The sequence below is a fragment of the Capricornis sumatraensis genome, chromosome 3, assembly GCF_032405125.1.
Source record: "Capricornis sumatraensis isolate serow.1 chromosome 3, serow.2, whole genome shotgun sequence".
Taxonomy (NCBI): domain Eukaryota; kingdom Metazoa; phylum Chordata; class Mammalia; order Artiodactyla; family Bovidae; genus Capricornis; species Capricornis sumatraensis.
The window spans coordinates 63,236,392-63,255,401 of NC_091071.1; the positions used below are offsets into that span (position 1 = coordinate 63,236,392).

Below are 19,010 nucleotides of genomic sequence, written 5' to 3' on the forward strand. Positions count from 1 at the left end.
GTAGCTACATCTCTTGCCAGTGGAGAGCACAAGTTCGATCCCTGGGTCAGGAAGATCTCCTGGAGTGGGGCATGGCAGCTGACACCAGTATTCTTTCCTGGAGAATCCCATGGACAGAGGATCCTGGCAAGCTGCAATCCATAGGGTCCCACAGAGGTGGACACAACTGAAGCTACTTAGCATGCATGCATGCACATGGTACATAGATATGAAATACTAGCTTCACAGTAATAGTTATTTTGAGTGCTAAGTCATTTCAGCTGTGTCCCCATGGACTGTAGCCCGCCAGGCTCCTCTGTCCATGGGATTCTCTAGGTGAAAATACTGGAGTGGGTTGCCATGCCCTTCTCCAGAATAGTTACTTTAGTTAAATAATGTTGTTTTTTCAATATTATCAGAATACCACAAACATTTTCTATTTCTCAATTGAGCTATGAAGGTAAAAATGTGCCTAGAACCTGTCAAAGAATTAGGAATTTTCATGATGTCTGTAACAGTAACTCTTATGTTGGAATCCATCCCCACTTCCACTGCCCCAGCACCCATTCTTCAAAGAACACAAACTGCAGGAAAACAAAACCAGGGTACTGCAGCCATTAGCATTTTAAGCTACATTTGTTCAATAAGTTCAAATTATTTTAGTTTTTATATCATTTTAGATGGATGAGGCATTTATTTAGGTACACAGGAGAGTTTTTGGCAGTCTTAACAAAAATATCTTTGTAGAGAATTTATTGTGTATGTCTATCACTGTAAAATAAAATCTTTCCTACTTAGGACCACACATTTTCTGCTATGTATACTAATACTGACTGAACTCAGTATTGTTATTTAATTATTTGCAGGTAATGCTTGATTTAGTCTTGGTAGATTTGTTTACTGCTTAGAGTGTAAAGGAAACATGAAATTATATCTTATATGTATCTTGCCTCATTCCATATGTAGCCTCATTCTTCATGGTATTTTATTGTTTTGTCTATTATTGCAGGCATATAAGTACTTATAATAATATTGTATTTAATCATCTTTCCAACTTGTTCTATCTTTATTTTTAAGTACGGAAGCACCAATTTAGACATATGCTTCACATAATTTCTAACACACATACTTTTTGGAAGTGAAAAGAAAAATAGAATATAATTGATTTATGTAAATCACTATAATTGTCTGAAGAAGTGAAGAAGTGAAGTTGCTCAGTCGTGTCTGACTCTTTGTGACACCATGGACTATAGCCTGCCAGGCTCCTCTGTCCATGGAATTTTCCACACAAGAGTACTAGAGTGGGTTGCCATTTTCTTCTCCAGGGGATCTTCCCAACCCAGGGATCGAACCCAGGTCTCCCACACTGCAGGCAGATGCTTTACCATCTGAGCCACCGGGGAAGCCTATAATTGTCTGAAGGCCGACATAAAACCAGGCTTCTACCAACAGCAGTTTCTAAAGTAGCTATAGCTAGAAATTAAAAGTAAATCTGAAAATGATATAATTCTTAATAAAACTCAATGCTATGTTTGTGTTTTTGAGCACTCAGAATTCAAAGCACATGGTTTAAATTATATTTTGGTTTAATATCATTAATACTTCAGTCAAAGTGTTGAAATTCCTTTTTCTCCAGCTTTGCAAATCTGATATTTTCTTTGGTCTGTGGTTTTAATGTTTCATTGCAGAACAAAATGGCAGATGCTGAGGCAGGCAAGAAGATCTTTATTCAAAAATGTGCTCAGTGCCACACAGTGGAGAAAGGTGGAAAACACAAGACTGGTCCAAATCTCTGGGGCCTTTTTGGCAGAAAAACAGGACAAGCGCCAGGATTTTCTTATACCAAGGCAAACAAAAACAAAGGTAAAAGCTAGGCAGTTGTTGGAGTGAACCAGAAACTTTGTAGCAAAGAACAAAGCACAGGATTTGATATTATAATAATTTCCTAATTTGCAGTATTAAAAACAAAATCCACATGTTTATATTCCAGAAATATTAATGTATATCAAAAGATCTGTGTTTGGATAACTGGTCATGTTTCTATCAGCAAAATTAGCAATCATCTGTAGCATTAATTTTTTGCCTATACAAGGCACTTCATTTTTTGCAATACATTTATTTTGAAAAAGCATAAACTAAATTTAAAAAATCAAATTATGTTTTAATGGCATAATGGTAATTTTCTATTTGTGGTAGTGATTCTTAGCAGAGTGAAATAGTATATTCAGTTTGAAAAAGTATATTCAGTTATATTTCAGCTTGAAAAAGTATAGTCAGTCATTTCTTTGTTGATAGAAGGTATGTAGATGGCAGTGAATTTTAGGTTGAAATTAAATAGTTGCAAAAGACTGTAATATGTTTGCAAAGCAATTTATTACTCCTGGAGATATCTATATATATTTATAAATATAGTTAGCATTCACTTAAAAAATAAAGTACGTCTCTGTTTTGAACTGTTCTTGGGATCTGAGCATTTCTTCAGTTCAGTTCAGTTCAGTTCAGTCGCTCAGTCGTGTCCGACTCTTTGCGACCCCATGAATTGCAGCACGCCAAGCCTCTCTGTCCATCACCAACTCCCAGAGTTCACTCAGACTCGCGTTCGTCGAGTCAGTGATGCCATCCAGCCATCTCATCCTCTGTCGTCCCCTTCTTCTCCTGCCCCCAATCCTTCCCAGCATCAAAGTCTTTTCCAAATTTCAGATCACTACTATACTACTGTTTGGAAAGATTTTTATTTTACTTTATTTTATATTTCTTTTTATTTTTCTAATAGATGAAATTCACATAAATACGATTAGCCATTTTGAAGTGTAAAATTCAGAAACATTTACTGTATCCACAGTGTTGTACAATCACCACCTCTGTAGTTTCAAAGCTTTTCTGTTATCCCAGAAAAATCCTTGTACCCATTAAATAATCACTCCTCATATCTAACTACTAGCCTTTGGCAATCACTTATCTGTTGGAATGGGTGAATTTAACTCAGATGACCATTATATCTACTACTGTGGGAGGGAATCCCACAGAAGAAATGCAGTAGCCATCATGGTCAACAAAAGAGTCCGAAATGCAGTACTTGGATGCAATCTCAAAAACGACAGAATGATCTCTGTTCGTCTCCAAGACAAACCATTCAATATCACAGTTATCCAAGTCTATGCCCCAACCAGTAACGCTGAAGAAACTGAAGTTGAATGATTCTATGAAGACCTACAAGACCTTTTAGAACTAACGCCCAAAAAAGATGTTCTTTTTATTATAGGGGACTGGAATGCAAAAGTAGGAAGTCAAGAAACACCTGGAGTAACAGGCAAATTTGGCCTTGGAATGCGGAATGAAGCAGGGCAAAGACTAATAGAGTTTTGCCAAGAAAATGCACTGGTCATAGCAAACACCCTCTTCCAACAACACAAGAGAAGACTCTACACATGGATATCACCAGATGGTCAACACCGAAATCAGATTGACTATATTCTTTGCGGCCAAAGATGGAGAAGCTCTATATAGTCAACAAAAACAAGACCAGGAGCTGACTGTGGCTCAGGTCATTAACTCCTTATTACCAAATTCAGATTCAAATTGAAGAAAGTAGGGAAAACCGCTAGACCACTCAGGTATGACCTAAATCAAATCCCTTATGATTATGCAGTGGAAGTGAGAAATAGATTTAAGGGCCTAGATCTGATAGATAGAGTGCCTGATGAACTATGGAATGAGGTTTGTGACATTGTACAGGAGACAGGGATCAAAACCATCCCCATGGAAAAGAAATGCAAAAAAGCAAAATGGGTGTCTGGGGAGGCCTTACAAATAGCTGTGAAAAGAAGAGAGGCCAAAAGCAAAGGAGAAAAGGAAAGATATAAGCATTTGAATGCAGAGTTCCAAAGAATAGCAAGAAGAGATAAGAAAGCCTTCTTCAGCGATCAATGCAAAGAAATAGAGGAAAAGAACAGAATGGGAAAGACTAGAGATCTCTTCAAGAAAATTAGAGATACCAAGGGAACATTTCATGCAGAGATGGGCTTGATAAAGGACAGAAATGGTATGGACCTAACAGAAGCAGAAGATATTAAGAAGAGGTGGCAAGAATACACAGAAGAACTGTACAAAAAAGATCTTCACGACCCAGATAATCATGATGATGTGATCACTAATCTAGAGCCAGACATCTTGGAAAGTGAAGTCAAGTGGGCCTTAGAAAGCATCACTACGAACAAAGCTAGTGGAGGTGCTGGAATTCCAGTTGAGCTGTTTCAAATCCTGAAAGATGATGCTGTGAAAGTGCTGCACTCAGTATGCCAGCAAATTTGGAAAACTCAGCAGTGGCCACAGGACTGGAAAAGGTCTGTTTTCATTCCAATTCCAAAGAAAGGCAATGCCAAAGAATGCTCAAACTACCGCACAATTGTGCTCATCTCACACTCTAGTAAAGTAATGCTCAAAATTCTCCAAGCCAGGCTTCAGCAATATGTGAACCATGAACTCCCTGATGTTCAAGCTGGTTTTAGAAAAGGCAGAGGAACCAGAGATCAAATTGCCAACATCTGCAGTATCATCAAAAAACCAAGAGAGTTCCAGAAAAACATCTATTTCTGCTTTATTGACTATGCCAAAGCCTTTGACTGTGTGGATCACAATAAACTGGAAAATTATGAAAGAGATGGGAATACCAGACCACCTGACCTGCCTCTTGAGAAATCTGTATGCAGGACAGGAAGCAACAGTTAGAAGTGGACATGGAACAACAGACTGGTTCCAAAAAGGAAAAGGAGTCCGTCAAGGCTGTATATTGTCACTCTGCTTATTTAACTTATATGCAGAGTACATCATGAGAAACGCTGGACTGGAAGAAACACAAGCTGGAATCAAGATTACCAGGAGAAGTATCAATAACCTCAGATATGCAGATGACACCACCCTTATGGCAGAAAGTGAAGAGGAATTAAAAAGCCTCTTGATGAAAGTGAAAGAGGAGAGTGAAAAAGTTTGCTTAAAGCTCAACATTCAGAAAACTAACATCATGGCATCTGGTCCCATCAGTTCATGGGAAATAGATGGGGAAACAGTGGAAACAGTGTCAGACTTTATTTTTTTGGGCTCCAAAATCACTGCAGATGGTGACTGCAGCCATGAAATTAAAAGACGCTTACTTCTTAGAAGGAAAGTTATGACCAACCTAGATAGTATATTTAAAAGCAGAGACATTACTTTGCCAACAAAGGTCCGTCTAGTCAAGGCTATGGTTTTCCTGTGGTCATGTATGGGTGTGAGAGTTGGGCTGTGAAGAAAGCTGAGCGCCAAAGAATTGATGCTTTTGAACTGTGGTATTGGAGAAGACTCTTGAGAGTCCCTTGGACTGCGAGGAGATCCAACCAGTCCATTCTGAAGGAGATCAACTCTGGGATTTCTTTGGAGGGAATGATGCTAAAGCTGAAGCTCCAGTACTTTGGCCACCTCATGCAAAGAGTTGACTCATTGGAAAAGACTCTGATGCTAGGAGGGATTGGGGGCAGGGGGAGAAGGGGATGACAGAGGATGAGGTGGCTGGATGGCATCACGGACTCAATGGACGTGAGTCTGAATGAACTCCGGGAGTTGGTGATGGACAGGGAGGCCTGGCGTGCTGTGATTCATGGGGTTGCAAAGAGTCGGACATGACTGAGCGACTGAACTGAACTGAACTGAACTATCTTCTGTGTCTATGGATTTGCCTACTCTGAATATTTCATATGAAAGGAATCATATAATATATGATCTTTTGTGTTTGACTTCTTTTGCTTAGCATATTTTTATTGAAATTGAAGCATGTATCAGTATTTTATTACTTTTTTTTATTACTGAGTACTATTCCATTGCATGTATATGTGTGTCTGTGTGTATATATATATATATATAATTGTTTTTATTCATTCATCAATTGATGGACATTTGTATTGTTTCCAGCTTGTACCTATTTTAAACAGTACTGCTGTGAGCATTTGTGAAAAAGTGTTTGTTTGAGTCCCTGTTTTCAGTTACCTTAAATCTATACCTGGGAGTGAAATTGCTGGATCAGTTAACTACACTTAACTTTTTGAGGAAAAGTCAAACTATTTTCCACAGTGGTTACACCATTTTTCTTTTCCATCGGCAATGGAGGAGGATTCTTATTTCTCTGTATACTGACCCACACTTGTTATTTCCTCCTTTTCTTCTCTTTTACTGCCATCTTAGTGGATATGAGTGCTTCCCGGGTAGCTTAGCAGTAAAGAATCTGCCTGCAATACAGGAGATGCGGGTTTGATCCCTGGGTTGAGAAGATCCTTGGGAGAAGGAAATGGCAACCCACTTCAGTATTCTTGTCTGGGAAATCCCATGGACAGAGAAGCCTGGTAGGCTACAGCTGATGGGTCTCAAAAGAGTTGGTCACAACTTAGCAACTAAAAACAACAGCAACAGTGGGTAGGAAGTAGCGTTGGTGGCTTTGCTTTGTATTTCCTTAATGATCCATAGTGTTGAACATTGTTTCATGTGCTTGTTGGCCATTTGTATATTTTCTTTGGAAAAATGTCTGTTTATATTCTCTACCCATTTTTCATTTGAGTTGACTTTTTGTCAGGTTTTAAGAGTTCTTTTCAGGTGGTGCAATGGTGAGGAATCCATCTGCCAGTGCAGGAGACACAAGAGACATAGGGTCGATCCCTGGGTTGGGAAGATCCCCTGGAGTAGGAAATGGCAGCAAGACTCCAGTATGCTTGCCTGGAAAGTTCCATTGACAGAGGAGCCTAATGGGCTACAGTTCACGGGGTCACAAAGAGTTGGACACGACGGAGCACATGTGTGCTGCACTGTACTGCAAGAGGTGTCCATGTATTCTGAACATTAAACTCTTATCAGATAAGTGACTTGCAGTTTTTTCTCTTATTCTGTAGATTGTCTTTAGTTTTGAAAATAATGTCTTTTGATGAACAGTGGTTTTTAATTTGTATGAAGTCTGTTTATTTTTATTGTTGATGTTGCTTGTGTTTTGGATGTTAAATCTAAGAATCTGTCACCGTATCAAAGGTCATAAAGGTTTACCCTATATTTTTTTCTAATAGTTTTAGTTCTTACATTTAGGTCACTGTCTTACCTCTAATTAATTATCATTAACTTTTTATATAGAGTGAGGTAGTGGTCCCACTTTATTCTTTTGCATGTAGTTATTTAGTTGTCCTTGCACCATTTGTTGCAGAGATTCATTCTTTCACAGTTGAATGGAATTTACTTGCTTGTTGAAAATCAGTTGAGGTTTACTTCTGGACTTTCAGTTCTCTTCCATTTGTCTGTATGTCTGTTCTTGCAGACATACAGCAATGCAGCCTATTGCCTTTCTGTTCTTATACTAGTGCCACACTGTTTTGGTTATTGTAGCTTCCTAATGAATTTTGAAATTCGAAAGGATGAGCCCTCCAACAGTGTTTTTATTTTTCAGTATTTATTTTGGCTTTTCAGGACCCTTTGTAACTTCCTGAGTTTGAAGATCATTTTTCCATTTCTGCAAAAAAGGCCTATAGAATTTTGATAGAACTTGCATAATATCTGTAAGTTGCTTTGGTGAGTATTGCCATTTTAATGGTATTAACATTATATTCTATGAACATGGGATGCCTTTCCATTTTTTGGCGTGGGTGCTCAATCAGTCACGTCTGACTCTCTGTGACTCCATGAACTGTATCCCATCAGGCTCCTCTGTCTATGGAATTTTCCAGGCAAGAATACTGGAGTGGGTTGCCATTCCCTACCCCAGGAGATCTTCCTGATTCAGGGATGAAACCCATGTCTCTTGTGTCTCCTGCATTGGCAGGTGGATTTTTACCACTGCACCACCTGAGAGGCCATGTTGATCTTGTACTGTGCAACTTTGCTAAATTCATTTATTATCTCTAGTAGATTTTTTTGTGATTCTTTAGCATTTTCTATGTAGAGAATTATGTCACCTGTAAATAGAGATAGTTTTACTTCCTTTCCAACCTGAGTAGCTTTTATTTGTTATTCTTTCCTAATTGCTCCGGTTAAGACTTCTGGTAGAGTTCTGAATAGCTCTGGTAAAAGTGAGAATCTTTATCTTGTTCCTGATCTTAGAGGGAAAGGTTTCCATTTTTTACCTTGAATATGGTGCTAGCTGTGGGTTTTCCATAAATTCTGTTTTTCACGTTAGGCAAGGTCCTTTCTCTTGCTAGTTTGCTGAATGTTTTTTATCATGAAAAGGTTTTGGATTTTGTGAAATGCTTTTTCTGTGTCTGTTGAGATAACCACTTTTTTTTTCCTTTTGCTCTATTAATGTTTGTACTATATTGATTTTCCTGTGTTGAACTATTCTTGCATTCCTGGGATAAATCCCAATTGGTTGTAGTGTGTAATTCTTTTAACAGTACTGTTGAATTAAACTTGCTAGTACTTTGTTGAAGATTTTTACATGAGAGATAATTGGTTTGTCATTTTCTTGTGATGTCTTTACTTGGTGTTTGAAGAAGTTTTAAATATAGATTATTGGAAGCTATGAGTCCTTTCATTAGTGATTTGAATTTAGTACTAAAATTTTTCTTAGTAGGTTTTATACTGCTTATATAGACCAAATTGGGCTTCCCTGGTGACTCAGTGGTAAAGAACCTGCCTACCAGTGTAGGAGATGAAGGTTCAGTCTCTGGGTTGGGAAGATCCCCTGGAGAAGGAAATGGCACCCACTCCAGTATTTTTGCCTGCGAAATCCCATGGACAGAGGAGTCTGGCGGTCTACAGTTCATGGGGTTGCAAGAGAGTCAGATACGACTTAGCGACTAAATGACAACAACAACATAAACTAAACTACCTTACTTGATTGAGCTTTGCAGACCATGTTGTGGGAGAAAGGCTTTAATATGGGTAGTTGGCATCTTGTATACTATTTTTTATTTTCGAGTGCACATGTAATAGCTTGCTTTTTGTCAAAAGAAGGATTCTGCTTATTTCAACCTGTATTAATGTTTCTAGTAAGATAGTGTTTGGGGTTGGTCTCAGCCTATTAGATTTCTTAATATGATTGCAAGGTGCACTTTACTTTAGCAACAACATCAGGAAACTGGAAAAAACCAAAGTTTATTACTCACAGATCCTTGAGGGTACACAGCATGCCTGGGGCCACACAGTGTGGTTGCAGGTAGAGAGAGAGAGAGCACAGGCTTGGAGTTTTGCTTTTTATTGGGGTTGAGGATGGATTGCCTAGGGTTTTATGGGTTCACTCTTTACTGGTGAATTTAAAATATAAAAGCACGAATTAAAGCATGGGAAGGGAAAAGCAAGAAGGTCAGTCAAATATGTATGTGGGTCTACCAGAACTTTCTGAAGAAAGGGAACTTCATGGGTGGGCAACCTGGCTCTCCATCTACTTGGGTAATTGTTGCTCAGTTGCTCAGCCATGTCTGACTCTCCATGACCCCACGGACTGCAACACGCCAGGCTTTCCTGTCCTTCACCATCTCCCGGAACTTGCTCAAACTTATGTCCATTTAGCCGGGTGATGCCATCCAACCAGATCGTCCTCTCTCATCCCCTCCTTCTCCTGCCTTCAGTCTTTCCCAACATCAGGGTCTTTTCCAGTGAGTTGGCTCTTAGAGTCAGGTGGCCAAAGTATTGGAGCTTCAGCTTCAGCGTCAGTCCCTCCAGTGAATATTCAGGATTGATTTCATCTAGGATTGACTGGTTTGATCTCCTTGCAGTCCAAGGGACTCTGTGTAGCTGGTAGTGCATTTATTCAAAATGTATATATTTGAAAGAGTTGCCTCAGCAATTGAAAGCTTAATGTTCAGCACTTATATTACAATAAAAAAGATTAATTGTGAGTTACTTATACTACAGATAGATAAGATGTAGTGAAATTTTTGTTATCTGGAATTTTGGAGAAAGAGACCTTATGGATAGTCAAATGGTTTGAGTAAAAGAAAATTAACACATCTAGATTGCCAGCTCTTTCTGTGCATATGTGAAAATAAGATATTTTTCATTTTCTCAGAGCCTTGAGAGCAATGCTGTTTAGTAGGATGGAAAAGTGGCAAAGCCATTTGTTCCTAGACTTGGGTTCCCAGGCAAACTCTGATGAGGCGGGAAGTGTATGCTAAGTCTGTTTTAGAGCACTACCGCTACATCTTAGCCTTGGAGGGCGGTAATAGTTTCCTAGGGCTGCTGTAACCAAGTACCATAATTTAGGTGGCTTAAAATAGTGGAAATTTATGGGTTCATAGCTCTGGAGGCTAGAAGTGTAAATCAGGAAGTCGGCATGGCCATGCTGTTTCTGAAGCCTGAGGACAATCCTCCCTTGCTTCTTTCTAGCTTCTGGGTGTTTGCCAGTAAACTTGGAGTTTGGGGCCTTCCGCTGCATGACTCCTGTCTCTGCCTTCATTGTTACATTGTCCCCCTGTGTCTGCGTTCACATGGCCTTCTAGCAAGGATACTAGTAATACTGGATTGGGAGACCTGTCCTCCTCAGTATGGCCTGTCTTACTTTTCAGTTGTGATCATTGCTAATCACAGCCGCAATGACCTTATTTCCAAACAAAGCCACATTCTGAGGCACCAGAGGTTAGGGGTCTCAACACAGTTTTATTCAGGGGACACCAACAAAAAATGGCCACATACATATAAAATACATATATAGACAATTGATAAAAATTCTTATATTAAAGCAACATAAAGTTTAATCTTTGTCAAGTCAGGGGTGTTTATCACCTTTTTAAAACATCTGTGTAGTTGTTACATTACTCACATTCTGCTAAGTCACTTCAGTCATTTCTCTTTTTTCGACTCCATGGACTCTAGCCTACTGGGCGCCTCTGTCCAAGGGATTCTCTAGGCAAGAATACTGGAGTGGGTTGCCATTTCCTACTCCAGGGGATCTTCCCAATCCAGGGATCGAGCCCGTGTTTCTTAGGTCTCCTGCATTGGCAGGTGGGTTCTTTACCACTAGTGCCACCTGGGAAGCATAGTTGTTATAATACAATATCATTGTATTTAGTATATGTAGAAATGCTGGTTAGTAGATATTCTTTAATAAAGAATTTGTCTGGTCTTTATCTCAGGTTCTTGGGAGGGATCTGTAAAACAGTGGAATTTCCCAGTGATAAGACAGTTTGCCCTGGTGGCTCAAATGGTAAAAAAAAGTCTGCCTGCAGTGCTGGAGATCTGGGTTTGATCCCTGGGTCAGGAAGATCCCCTGGAATAGGGAATGGCAGCCCACTCCAGTATTCTTGTATGGAGAATTCCATGGATAGAGGAGCCTGCCAGGTTATATATAGTCCATGGAGTCAGACACAACTGAGAGACTAACATGTACACACACACACACACACACACACACACAAGTGTCTTGGTTGTTCAATGTTGGGCCTTGAGATTGCAGCCTGAATTTATGCTAATGAGAAAATTCGGTAGGGCTCTTGATAGGGCTGGGACTGGCCAAGCTGGAAAGACCAACTCTTTGATTAGAGAATTGGGACTTTGGACTAGGTAATATCAGTCTAATCGCCAGGTATAGGGGGTAGGGGCTGGAGATTGAGTTCAGGCACACAGTGAGTGATGCAGTCAGTCAAGTCTATGTAATGAAACCCCAGTCAAAAACTCTGACCACTTTAAATTGGAAGCTCTGCTTGAGCTTCCTGTTGGTAAGCACATCCATGTACTAGAAGGGTGATGAGTCCTGATTCCACAGGGCCAGGACCCTCTATGTTTGTGACTTTCCCAGAACTCACCATGTGGGTCTCTTCACTTGGCAGGTACTGATTTGTATCCTTTATAGTAAAACTGATTTTTAAGTGGTGCTTTCCTGAGTTCTGTGATTTGTTTTACTGAATTATCATACCTAATTGGGTCCTGGGAACCCTTAAATTTATAGCCAATTGGTTAAAAGTTTGGATGGGCTGGGTACCCTGAACTTGCAACTAGTCTAAAGTGAGGCAGTCTTGTTGGAAACTTTGGAGTCTGTGCTAACTCTACACAGTTAGTATGAGAATTGAATTGCACTTATTACAGTAAGTCTTAAACTCGCATTTATTGTTTGCATTTATATGGCTCTTTAACTTTTCAAGTAATATTTTTCTATAGTGTCTTTATTTTATTATCCTCTTATAAGAACAGTCAATTTTTAAAGTTCTGATTTTTAGAACAGTTATTGTCCCTCTACCTGCCAACATTTTAAAACTCTTTCTTTTTAACATTTTCTTTGCTTATTAATATTGATTTGAAATCATATTAAAACTTATCACAAATATATCTTTTAATATAGGCTATTGTCAAAGATAAAAGGCTTATAAGGCTTGTCTTTAACATTATTTAACAATTAGAAATAAAATTTTCCTAAGTGAGATTGTTTAAGTAGTATTTGTAACTTACTTGGGCATATAATATGAGTATTTGTTAGTTTTACTAATGAAATAAGAATGATAAGTAGCAGAATGAAATTGGACTCTATTATATATTACTGACAAAAATTAATTTGAAATGCATTAAAGATTTAAACATAAGACTGGAAACTATAAAACTCCTAGAAGAAAACATAGGGGAAAACTCTTCCACATTGGATGACAGTGGTTTTCTGGATATGACACCAAAGGCACAAGCAAAAAGAGCAAAAACAAATGAGACTATATTAAACTAAGGGCTTCCCTGGTAGCTCAGCTGGTAAGGAATCCACTGCAACGCAGGAGACCACGGTTCGATTCCTGGTTTGGGAAGATCCTCTGGAGACGGGATAGGCTACCCACTCCAGTATTCTTGGGCTTCTCTAGTGGCTCAGTTGGTAAATAATCTGCCTGCAGTGTGGGAGACCTGGGTTTGATCCCTGGGTTGGGAAGAGCCCCTGGAGGAAGGCATGGTAACCCACTCCAATATTCTTGCCTGGAGAATCCCCATGGACAGAGGAGCCTTGCGGGCTATAGTCCATGGGGTTGCAAAGAGTTGGACACAACTGAGCAACTAAGCACAGAACAGCATATCAAACTGAAAAGCTTCTGAACATCAAAAGAGACAATCAACAAGATTAAAAGGCACCCTACTGAATGGGAGAACGTATTTAGAAATCATGTATCTAATAAGGGGTTAATATCCAAAATATATAAAGAGCTCATACAACTCAATAGAGAGAAAACCAAACAGCCAAATTAAAAAATTTACAGAGGAACGGAATAGATATTTTCCAAAGAAGATACACAGATGGCCAACAGATACACGAAAAGGTGGCCATCATCACTAGTAACCCAGTAATGCAAATGAGATTGTCACCTCACACCTTTAGAGTGGCTGTTATCAAAAGACAGGAAATAACAATTATTGGCAGGGATGTGGAGAAAAGGGAATGCTTTGCACTGTTGGTGGGAATGTAAATTGATGCAGCCACTGTGGAAAACAGTATATAGTTTCCTCAAAAAGTTAAAAATATAACTACCATATGATCCAGCAATCCCACTCCTGGGTATACATCCAAAGGAAATGAAAATAGAACCTTGAAGAGGTATCTATACCACCATGTTCATTATAGCATTATTTACAATAGCCAAGAGATTGAAATGACCTAGAGTCCATCAATGGATGAAAGAATGAAGAAGATATGCTACTTATACACAACAGAATACTATGCAGCCACGAGAAAGAGGGAAATCCTGCTATTTGCAACAACTTGGATGAATCTTGAGCACATCATGCTAAGTGAAATAAATCAGACAGAGAAAGACAAATCCTGTATAATATCACTTACATGTGGAATCTAAAAAAGCCAAGCTTAGGAAAATAGAGAGTAGAATAGTAGTGACTGGGGTGGGGAGTTAGGGTAATGGAGAGATATTGGTCAAAGGATACAAACTTCCAGCTACAAGATTAACAAGTTCAGAGGATCTAATGTATAACATGGTGATTATAGCTAATAATCCTGTATTATATACTTTAGAGTTGATAAGAGAGTATATCTTAAATGTTCTTACTACAAAAAGCAATGGCAATTATGTGATGGGATGGAGTTTTTTGCTCTTGCTATGGTGATAATGAAAAATCAATATATAAATGTATCAAATCAACATATTGTACACCTTAAACTTAGAGAATGTTATATGTCAATTATATCTCACTAAAGCTGGTAAAAATTAACAGGGTTTTAATGTTATTTAGAATAAAATAAAGATTTGAAAAATACTTTAGCACAGCTTGATCAAAGACAGACTTGATAAGAATTATTATTGTCAAAATAATATTTTTGGGGGGCAGTGATAATTGAGTAAATTTTAGAAATAAAGTAACTCATGATTTGCCCAGGATTCTGTGCTATCAAGTGATATAACTCAGATTCAAACTCAGTTCTTCTTGGACCTTTAATGAAGTCATATCATGGGTTTAACATATTAGCTAAACTAACTTATTAGAGATTAATCTTTTTCCTTTTATCATAAAGAGACAGTAGGACACATAAAATCATTAATGTACTAATCATTTAATAAATAGTTTGAAATCATTTACACTATCTGAACATTCAAATGGTTCCAGAGGATATTCACCATATAAGTGATGCTCATGTCTCCCTGTCCTCCCCTGTTCCTTTCCCTTCACCAACTAATTCTATATGGTAATCATCTTCAAAAGCATCAATTCTCCAACACCACAGTTCAAAAGCATCAACTCTTTGGCGCGAAGAGTTGACTCATTGGAAAAGACTCTGATGCTGGGAGGGATTGGGGGCAGGAGGAGAAGGGGACGACAGAGGATGAGATGGCTGGATGGCATCACTGACTCGATGGACGTGAATCTGAGTGAACTCCGGGAGTTGGTGATGGACCGGGAGGCCTGGCGTGCTGCGATTCATGGGATCACAAAGAGTCGGACACGACTGAGCAACTGAACTGAACTGAACTGAATCATCTTCATAATTTTAGTGGTCATATTCATACTTTAAGTTCTATCACATGCCTCTATTATTTTCTTTAACTACTTAATATCTGTCTGTTTTTCTCTCTGGAGGATGAGAAAATCAAAGCAGTTATACAACCTCCCATTTTTTCCATACTGTCTCTTAACTCTTGCTACTTACGTTTTTATTTCTGCTCTGACATGATATATATAATTTATGTCCTATGTAATTATAATTACCATAGTTGCTTTAACACTTGTCCTACATTGAGATTGGATTAGTGCTTATTCCCAGCTTTTACCACAGTGTCTGTATTTATCTTTTGGTTGGTAGAAGGTTATCTATCAGTAGTTATGCTAAGAAAGAATTACTGGGGCCATATTATCTTAGTTCTTAATGTTTGAAAGCATCCATGGATTCCCATTACACTTGAATATTTTGGCTAGACATAAAATAATTGGATGATTCTTTCAGTTCCTCAAGATTTTGTATGCTTTGTGTTGGATTATTCTTTGAAGAAATCTGAAGCCAGCCTGATTGTTTTCCATTATAAGTTAATTGGTTTTATTTTTATTTTATTCTTTCCCCCCTAAGTTTCAATAAAACTCTTATTAAAATTTAGTAACTTATTGGGTTGTGTGTAAGCCTTGATTCATCTGCTTCAGACTTTCCTGGGATAGTTCTTTCAGTTGGTAGACTCAGAACTTTTATTTTTGAAAGTTTTCTTGACTACATGTTTTAAAAATTTTATACTTTCTCATTTGTTTTTTAAAGAAATATTACTTGGGCCATCAGTTGTACATATTTGGGATATCTTTCGTCTGTTTATCTTCTGTAACTTATTTTTCCTTTGATTGTTTTAAACTTTTAATTTTTTTCATTTTTTTTTTTTTTGCTGTCATTTATGTTTTCTGTTTTTATCATTTTCTCTTTGACCCTTTGCAGCTCTGCTGTAAACCCTTGCTTTGTAAAGATCTCTTCTGAATCCATGGGAGTGTGGTCATGATATTTCTGATAATTTCTGATGTGTACATTTCGTTTATCTTTTGGCTTTTTTGCATTTCTTTCTGCTGTGTGTGTGCATGTTGTGTGTATGTGTTTTTAGTACTCTTTCACGCTGATTCCTTTTTGATTACTACTCATCTTTTGATGAGGACGATTCGTCAGGATGGATATTTGCAGAAGGTCAGTAAGAGTGAGGGTCTGAGCTTTCCAGTTGGTTATGAAGTCTTCCTTACCCACAGTTATATTTTAGAGATATGTGTATGTGTGAATGTTGGCTGAGGGGTTATTTGGCTCTTCAGCTGACCAAGTCTGGTAGTTCCAGGGTTACGCAGTACCTTTCTCTTCTATCCTGTAACAAGGTAGAATCTTTCTTTTAAAGATGTATTTTCTTCTTTAATCCTGGCTCCCCTGGCCCTCCATGATATCAAATTAAATTTAGACTTTCAAAGCCAGTCGACATATACAGTACTCTTTGGGGGCCAAAGGGTTATGACTCTGCCCCCTTAGGATTTGTCACCTATTCTGGGGAACTTTAGTCTTGAAGTTAGTGACAAGCGTCCTCTCACTCTGGTCCAGGTGTTATGTCCGTGGTAGTTTTCTAATTGTATCAACTTTGGTAATAAGAGGCACTCCCTCAAGAATTTTATTAAAAGTAGAATTAGCATTTCTATTTCTCTTTGTTCATGTTCTTTTTGACTGGTTTCAGAAAGGAAAAAAAGTTACAGGCAACTTTTTTCTCTGGTTTTAAAACTGGATTCCTGAAGTCATAAGTTTTTGGTAGAGATCTAGACAGAGGCAGCTTGCTGTGATTGGTAGAAAACCAACCAACCAACCCCCCACCTCAAACATGGAAATATGAGTTACTAGTCACAGGTTCTTGACTCTGTGTAGCCTTGCCATCTTAAAGTAAGTTATTACCCTCTCTTTGGGTCATCATTTACTTATCTGCAAAATGAGGATTTGGGTCAGTTGATCTCTAAGATCTTTTCTAGATGAACTCTGTGACTCTAGGAGGATGGCATACTGCTTAGGCACATGTCTGGGTTGATGGTTCATTGGTGTACCTTAGATAATCTTAAACAGCATTGGATTTCTATAAGAAACCCAAACAGTAGATCACCAAAGGATAATTTTGAAATTTTCTTGTAGGTCAGAAACTGTAAGTATTTTCAGTTATAATAGCATTCCTATTGAGTCCAAAAGTAAGGTTTTGTTCACGAATGTAGATCACATCAGTAAGTAAATTTTATAAATGTAATTATGCGAACTTAAAACTTATTTTCACCTTTATAGGCATTATCTGGGGAGAGCAGACTTTGATGGAATATTTGGAGAACCCAAAGAAATATATTCCTGGAACTAAAATGATCTTTGCTGGTCTTAAAAAGAAGAGTGAGAGAGAAGATCTTATTGAGTATTTGAAACAGGCAACATCTTCATGAAATGTTCTTGCAACTTAAAAATTATTAGTTATAAACCAAAATTTTCCAATTTCAAATACTACATGTTTAAAAAATTCATACTTGATCTTTCTTGATCAGCCTGTAGCAAGTTTAACATTTTAAAATAAAAGTTGATATTTTTGATTGTGTATAACCTACCCTTCAGAGTCTGAAGTTGATTTTGTCTGGTTGCTAAGGATGTGAGCAAGGTCAGGGTGGAGGAAGAGAGACAAGGAAACTGAAACTTACTATTCTTCAGTCATCTGTACATGCACAAAATATTTTATATATCTAGCAGATAATGGAAATAGTTTCCACATACTTATTTCTCTGCATTTTAAATGTAAATATGCAGACATTAGGTTTAATTTTTCATTAAGTTGTTTTGGTTATATGTTTGCCTTTATAAACAATACTTAAAATAACTTCAAGGAAAAAAAAGTAGGGAAAATGAAGTCAAATATATGATCTTATCTAGGAATGTTATTGGGGAAAAAATTGCAATTGTTGACCATAGGTGACATAAAATAAAACCTAGAGAGAAGGAGAAAAGCATGTTCCATGTTAATAGACATTTATATCCATAACATACATGTTTTCTGCATTTATCTGTCGGCATTACAATGCCCTTCTAACCCTGAGTAATATAAGGCTGGACTGTAGGGAGGGATAGCAGGGACCCTGAGAGACAGGGAGAAAGAATAACAACCTTCACCCTAAACGTGAAAGACCTCCCACCTCACAGTAAGTGGGAGTGAGGCCTGGTGGGGCAGGTCCACAGCAGGCCTGTATAGAAGGGAACAGTGGCTCTGCGTGGTGTGAAATGAGCTGTGTCATCTCCAGTACTGTCACCCGAATGATACGGCCCCACACAAGGAGAAGCTGTTTCCTTGTTGATGGCATGGATAATGGACTGGTTAGGTTCATAATAGTTGAAGATAAGATAGCCATTATCTCATTTGCACTTCACAACATGGAAATTTCCATCTCATTTCCACTCACCACCACCCACCCCGCCCCCTAACACACATACACCATAAGGTGAAGTTTGCCTTCTACAGTGAGACTTAGGTCTGGTGCCAGAACCAAAACTTGGATCTTCTACTCCAATTCTCAATAACTTTTCACCGTATCATAGGGATATGTTAGCTAACGTTAACAGATGCCACTGCTAAGAAGATATTCCTGTCAGAAGGGGAATATGGTTGAAAAGATGGTGATTTCCAGAAGGTTCCATTAAATCCTTTAAGTGCCTAGGACGACTCTTAATGCTTCTAGCAAGTGGGAGAGGGTGTACTCCTCCTGGAGCCCAGGGCCCCTGCTGAATCAGAGAGTGTGTCCCTGGGGGCCAAGAGAGGGTCTTAGGCAAAGCTGACCTTGTGACTCTCTCCCTGGAGGAGTTCTTTGATGAGGTCAGAGACATCTGTAGGGACTCTCAAGCTATATTACCAGTGTCAGAGCTGACTTGAGTTTGCAGTGATGTAGACCTGGGTGACATACTCTCTGTTCTGATCTGCATGAGACATAGAGCTCTGTGAGAAAGAGCTTGAACTCAATTCATATTCATAATCATAGTTCAGATTTATACAGTCCTGATAGATAAACTTGGTGGTACTGAGAAAAAGCCATGTTGCACAGGAGAATGAAGGCCTCCTGTTTGGAGTTTAAATACTTTTTGACCTAGGAGTAGTAAAAAAGATGAT

At 38.4% G+C, this 19,010-nt stretch overlaps 1 protein-coding gene across 1 annotated transcript; it reads left to right on the forward strand.

Moving 5' to 3' along the window:
* The first annotated feature begins 1,673 nt into the window (after nt 1-1,673).
* LOC138075950 (cytochrome c 2) lies at nt 1,674-17,307 on the forward strand. Its single transcript, XM_068968073.1, has 2 exons — nt 1,674-1,842; nt 17,159-17,307. The coding sequence occupies exons 1-2, from the start codon at nt 1,674-1,676 to the stop codon at nt 17,305-17,307; spliced, it is 318 nt and encodes a 105-aa protein (XP_068824174.1).
* The last annotated feature ends 1,703 nt before the right edge of the window (nt 17,308-19,010 follow it).